Source organism: Chlamydotis macqueenii, chromosome 11 (genome assembly GCF_036417535.1).
Source record: "Chlamydotis macqueenii isolate bChlMac1 chromosome 11, bChlMac1.mat, whole genome shotgun sequence".
NCBI lineage: Eukaryota > Metazoa > Chordata > Aves > Otidiformes > Otididae > Chlamydotis > Chlamydotis macqueenii.
This window is the reverse complement of record NC_141566.1, coordinates 21,850,568-21,856,567: the sequence shown is the minus strand read 5'-3', so window position 1 is coordinate 21,856,567 and position 6,000 is coordinate 21,850,568. Positions and strand designations below refer to the sequence as shown.

The window sequence follows — 6,000 nt, the reverse complement described above, 5'->3', positions numbered from 1 at the left end:
GCGGCGGCCTGTAGGCGGGGGCGCGGGCATGGCGGCGGAGGCGGCGGCGGCGGCTGCGGCGGCGGCGGCGGCGGCAGCGGCAGCAGCAGCAGCAGCAGCAGCAGCGCGGCGAGGCGGCCGCAGGTGACAGCGGCGGCAGCGCGGCGCGGCCCCCCCCCGCCGCAGCCGCCGCCGCCGCCGCCCCCTCCCCGCCGCGCCGCCCCCGCAGCATGATCCGCGGCGCCTGGATGTACCCCCGCGGGGGCCCCGCCGGCGGGGCGGTCTGCTGCGCCCCGCGCCGCAGCGACAAGCCGGTGGCCGACCCCGAGCGGGCGCAGAAATGGCGCCTCTCGCTGGCCTCCCTCCTCTTCTTCACCGTCCTCCTCTCCGACCATCTGTGGCTCTGCGCCGGGGCCAAGCTGCGGGCGCGGGAGCGGAGCGGAGCCGGCCGGCCTCGGAACCGCGGGCCCAGGGCCTTGTTGGCGGCCGAGCCGGCGGGCGGCAGCTGCGAGGCCTTGCTCGGTAACCTCAGCCGGGCCCCCGCTCCCTGCCCCGCCGCCCGCGGCGACCTGGACTCGGCCTGCGCTCGCCTGCTGGCCCTGCAGCGGCCGCGGGGCTCCCCGGCCGGCGCGCCCCTCCGCTCGCCCCCCGCCGCCGCCTCGCCCTTCTTCGCCTCTCCCTCCTCCAAGAGGACCTTCCTGCAGGCTTACTTTAGGAACTTCAACCTCTCCTTTTGTGATACTTACACGATCTGGGACCTGCTGCGGGAGATGGCCGGCCCGGATGGCCTGGACTGCAGCGTGGACAACCTGATGGTGGACTTGATGGTGGCGGCGGCCGGGGCGCTGGGCGGGGAGGCCTGTAGCAGCTGCGTCCAGGCGTACCAGCGGCTGGACCAACACGCTCAGGAAAAATACGAGGAGTTCGACCTCTTGCTGGAGAAGTACTTGCAATCAGAAGAGTACTCGGTCAGATCCTGCCTGACGGACTGCAAGGTAGGAGGAGGTCCAGCGGGGTCGCCCCGTGCCGCTGGGTGGGCAGCCTGGGGCGAGCCGCGCGCTGTCCCGTGGCCCCGGGGGTCCCAGCTGCGGGAGGGTGCTGTGGACCACTGCCTGCGCACCTGCGGGAGCCACGCTCCTGCCCGCTCACGGGCGGGGGGTCTCCCTCTGCCCCCCGAGCCTAGTCCGGCGGTGCCAGCAGGGTGGGACCAGAGCCCTCGGAGCAGCCGGGACGGGGCAGTGGGAGCGCGAGGGCAGAGCGGGGCTTGGCCTGAGCGTGCGTGCGCTCCTACAGCCCTTCACGCCCGTCCGCGCACACGCAGCCTCCTGACACCCCACTCCCTCCCAGCCTCGCCCGCACCCCGTTACGTGTACACGCGTGCAGCCGTGCGCACGCAGGCCGAGCCACGGCAAATGTGGGGCCCCTCACCGCTGCCTCCAGCCTGCTGCCGCGGAGGGGTGCTGCGTAGGGCTGGGGCAGCCCAGGGCTCTGCCCGGCTGTCGTTAAACCGAGGTGCGTAGACAAGCGGTGACCTGAGATGAACCGCGTGCCGGAGCCCCTTTCCCGCACGCAGCAGCTGTTTTCCAGCCCTTCCGCCCCTTCTGCCCAGGGAAACGGGCCGGGAGTGCCAGGCTGTGCCTCCCCCTCGGCGTTCCCCACAGCGTCACCGGGGTTCCCCAGCCCTGGGCCACGGTCCGTGTTCCGAAGGCAAATGGGTTGCCTCCCCCAGCATCAGTCGGACCGAGCCTCAGCTTGGTGCCGTCTCCTCTCCAAAATGAGAGCCGCGGTCGCATCTCCGTCTGGAGCCCGGCGCGGTTCTGCTGGGTGGTCCACTGCTTTCTCAGGAGCCCTGGCACCCCGGCTCCTCCAGCCTCTGCCTGCTCCGAGCTGCCTGGCTCACCTGTGCGCGCTCCCTCTGGACACTGGGCTCTGGGAAGCGTAATGGTCTCCATAATTAAACCTGCTTTCCCTTTCTCGGAGCCATGTCTTGGGGGAGAGGCAGTGGGGCGTGTTACGGCATCATCCGCAGAGGGATGGTGGCAGAGCATCCCCCGGGGGCAGGATGGGGCTTGGCCACTGCTGTTCTGGGAGAGTTTTGAGGGGCGCTTGGAGCTGTGGTGGCACGCGGGCGGCGCTTGGTGCGGAGCTCATCTCCTGGAAAAGCACGGGAGCAGCACCGGGGCACGGCGCTGGGGACACCGAGGTGGTGTCTTTCACCAAGGGCACGACGGCGAGATCTTGGCCGCCGCTCTCAGGCCCGTGTTCCTGCATCGCTGTTGTAAGGAGACAGTTTTGGAAAGGAGCTAGTGCCGGCGTTCTGGGCCGGTGCCAGGCCAGGTAATTACAATCTGCTTGCCCAAATTCCCCCTGCGGTTTCAAAGGTACATCGTATTCAGCCCGCGCCGAGTGGTTTGGTCCTGCCGTGGCGAATGAAGGGGCTCGGCGCCGCCCGCCGTTGTGCTGCTCCCGCTCCCGGGGGCCCAGGAGAGGCAGGGTCTTCCTGTGCCGTGTCCGGTAGCGCGTACAGGTGCCCTCACTTCAGGCTTGGTGTCCGTCTCTGCCCAGTCCTACTTGCTTGTGCTCGCTGGTACGGAGACCCAGAGAGAGAACCAAAGAAAATCGAGAAAATAGTCATTACCTTTGGGTCTAGGGCAAGGAGATGTCCCCATGGACTCTAACGTGTCCGGAAACAGAGCTGTGCTCAGATGAGTCTTTGTTGAGTGTCCCTGGGCTTAACGTCCTTGATGAGGAAGCAGGAGAGGAGCGTAGAAGCTGCAGAGCTGAAGGTAGCAGCAGCTGAAGGTAGCAGTTAGTGACCTCCTAACTTGTTGCGTTGTCACATCGCCGGGTGCATTCTTGGAGCATCTGTGAGCACTGGCTTTGCCGTTTCACATGCGGCATTCGGGAAGCAACAGGAGGGCGCGAGCGGCAGGGCCAACCTGTACGCGCTCACCTGGGCCACCCGCGAGGAGATTTCCAGCGTGGGCGCCCAAGTCTGCGCGCAGCAACCCCCGAGCCCTTGCAGCTCCCGCTCGTTTCAGTCTCTCGTGGAAACCAGGCCACTTATTTAAGGTGCTTCAGCGCGTATTTAGGTGCCTTACTTTAGACTTGCAGCGCGGCGAGTCCCAGCCTTGCCGCCTCAGTGGCTGTTCCCCGTTTGTGAAATGAGGCTAATGCCGAACTCATCCAGTGTGGTGGTGACGGGCGGGTTTTGGCCTGATTTTGAGTCCCCTGGACTTCAGCGGGGGCTGCCGTTACTCGTTGCAGTGGGAAAAATGTGGCTGGCGGGATTTTTAAAGCAGCCTGAATTAGTAATTCCTACCCGGATGCTGGATAATCCTGCATTTTCCGATGGGACTTGCGGCTGCGTGCTGCTCGTGTGAATAGCCGCTTGTAAGCGATGGCAGAGAGCTGCCGCTCGATGGTAACAACACATGAGAGCAAATGACAGTGAAACAGGAGAGGAGGAAAACGGAACAGAGAGCTCAGCCAAAGCGAGAGGCTCCCGCGAAATCCTTGCAGCTGGGTAAGCAAGATTTAAATAATATTTCTGGGGCCGGGTGAGTGTGTGGGGCAGGGGACGGCGCTCGCCGTGGGAGGTTAGTGCTGCCTCCTGTTCGCATCCTTCCTGTTCCGTAGTAGCAGCTGGAAAAACGAGGCGGGGAAGCAAAGCAGCTCCAGCTCACCTGCACGCAGCCTCCCTCTGCAGAGCCACGTATCCCCCTGTAATTCCATCCCCGAGGAGCAGTGCGGCTCAATAAACAGCGCACACGGAGCTCTTCGGCAGCCAAATCGGCCCCGGTGATTTTTGTCTCTATTGCATCTGCTGTAAAACGACAGCAGCCCCCGCGGAGCAGCCGGCTCCTTACGGCAGCAGGTTTGACCCCGAGTTACAAACTTGGGAACGGCCGAGCGTTGTGGGCTGATTTCGGGAGACACGCGAGTCCCGCCGTTTCCCTGTTAATAAACCATCCTGAGGGCTGCCCCCGGTTTTGGGGCGCTGTGCTCAGCGGGGAAAAGGCGGGCGCTGCCAGGGGGCGAGCGGTATCCTCAGTATCCAGACCCCGGATCCTTTTCCCTCAGGAAAGGCTGGGCCAAAATCTCCCTGGGAGCTGCGGGAGACAGAAACGCCGTGAAATGGTGGGGTCTCTGTAACTGAGCTGCTCAGATTACTCACTGCTGTAATACTCTCCCAGGCCTTTTTATTTTCTGCTCGGAAATAATTCCCGGGCAGATCCCACTTTCTGCATCCGTTGTTGTTATTCCTGCACGGTGCTGCCAGCTTCCGAATCATACTCTGAAAATGTTTTACTAACTATTCCTACAACTGCCAGCAGAAATCCCTGTGGCTGGGAGGCAGTGAAATGTGCAAATCCGTGTCTCGGGCTGCTCGTTTGTTTGCACGCTGCGGTTGCTGGGGTTTCGTGGAGGCTGGCTCTCGCAGCCCCTCGCGGGCAGCGTCCCTGGCACCGTGCAAACAGGGGAGGGAGGGGACGGAGCGGGTGCGTGAGGTCCATTCATCTGCCGAAATGCATTTCACCTCTTGCAGTGAAGAAGACCTGAGTGGACTCGTGGCGCTGGTTAGCGGTGATGTGCGTAAAAGAGGTGGAAAATACTTGTGTTTTTCTGCCGGTAAGAGGGAAAATTCGTTCTCTGAGTTGGCAGCAGCTGCCTGCCATCTCCGTCTCCCCTTTTCCTGCACGACCCTTTGTCGCTGCGAGACACGATGAACTTCATGCACTGAGCGGTTGTGGTGACACGCTGGTAGCATCCTTCAGAAGGGCTCGAGGAGGTCACGGCCTGGGGACGTGGATGGTGCAGCCGAATGTCCCTCGGGACACGAGGGGCAGTGGCAGCCCTGGCAGCGCGTGAGCTGTCGGCTCAGGTTTTGCGGGACTTAGTGCAGGAAGAAATCCCCGTCCCTGCAAATTGATGCCCTGTGGGATGCTTATGGCTGGCTTGTGCCTTTTCTCCTTCTTTCTGAGCAGGCAGAAAGCAGCTGGGCTCCAGCTCAGCCCCTGCCAGATGAGAGGTTTGTTCCTGTGAAGGCAGAGCACTGCCTCCCTCGCTAACAGCCGCTACGGAGAGCTCTCCTACCGTACTAGGGCAAATCAAGATCTATGGGACCAAGCCTGCTGAATTAAGGACTCATTAGGTTACAAGAAACAAAGCTGTGGAGAGAGGAGGACTGACAGGCAGGAGCTGCAGGGCCAGGGCTGGTAACAGAGCGCTGGTGGGAAGGCGAGGCTGGACAGGACCTGTAGCATCTCAAATTATATTAGATTACCGGGGTTTCTCTGCATGCGTGGGCCAGCGGCTGCTGAATCCTGCTGTGACCCTGCCCAGATCTGGTTCTGCACCTCTGGTTTTCCCGTTACCTCCCAGAGAGCCTGTCTCGGGGAGCCTGGCAGGGCAGGATTTCACTCCCGAGGCTTTAGCGACGTGCTGGTGTTTCCCTGCTGTGGGCGCGCAGGCGATGTGGTGATAGACGGAGGCCGATCACCACTGTAAGGTGCCACGGCATCGTGCCTGGCGCAGCCCGCGCCGAGCAGCTGGGGAGAAAATCTGCAGTGCCCGGGTTCAGCACCCCGCAGGGGTCCTGGTTTCTTGCTCTCGTTTAGCCAGAAACAGCAAAAGTGCTCTCCATCTCTGCTGAGCATCCCTCCCTGTGGAGCGTCTTCTGGAGACCCAGGCGTGCTGGGACCCGGAGCTTTGGGAGAGGAATGTCCCAGGGACGCGCCGGGTCTGGGGATGGCTCTTAGGGGAACCGAAGCAGCCTTTTACCCTCACAAAAGCAGCTCGAGTTGAGTTTTTCTGGGCTGGGCTTATCCAAAATGCTGCTCGATCTGGTGCACTCTGGCTCTGAGCCAGGGTGGCTCCTTGCACGGAGCCCCACGTGCGGAGGGAGGTCCCTTGAGAGCCGCAGCAGAAGTGGTTTCACCAAAGTTTGGTGGGTTTTTGTATGAAGAATTCGCACGAAAGGAACGTGTGGGTTCAGGTGTGCAGTTACTGCAGGCACAG

The 6,000-nt window shown here is 62.8% G+C and overlaps 1 protein-coding gene across 2 annotated transcripts in view; it reads left to right on the top strand.

Moving 5' to 3' along the window:
• The first annotated feature begins 209 nt into the window (after positions 1-209).
• NALF2 (NALCN channel auxiliary factor 2) overlaps positions 210-6,000 on the top strand; it is a 30,175-nt gene continuing 24,384 nt past the window's right edge. For both annotated transcript variants that reach the window (XR_015259714.1, XM_086756483.1), the window contains exon 1: positions 210-974. Coding sequence is in view for 1 of the 2 variants with exons in the window: in XM_086756483.1 (XP_086612609.1) it covers positions 210-974 (765 nt within the window). In the remaining variant the exon portion in view is untranslated. The remainder of the gene's footprint in view (positions 975-6,000) is intronic.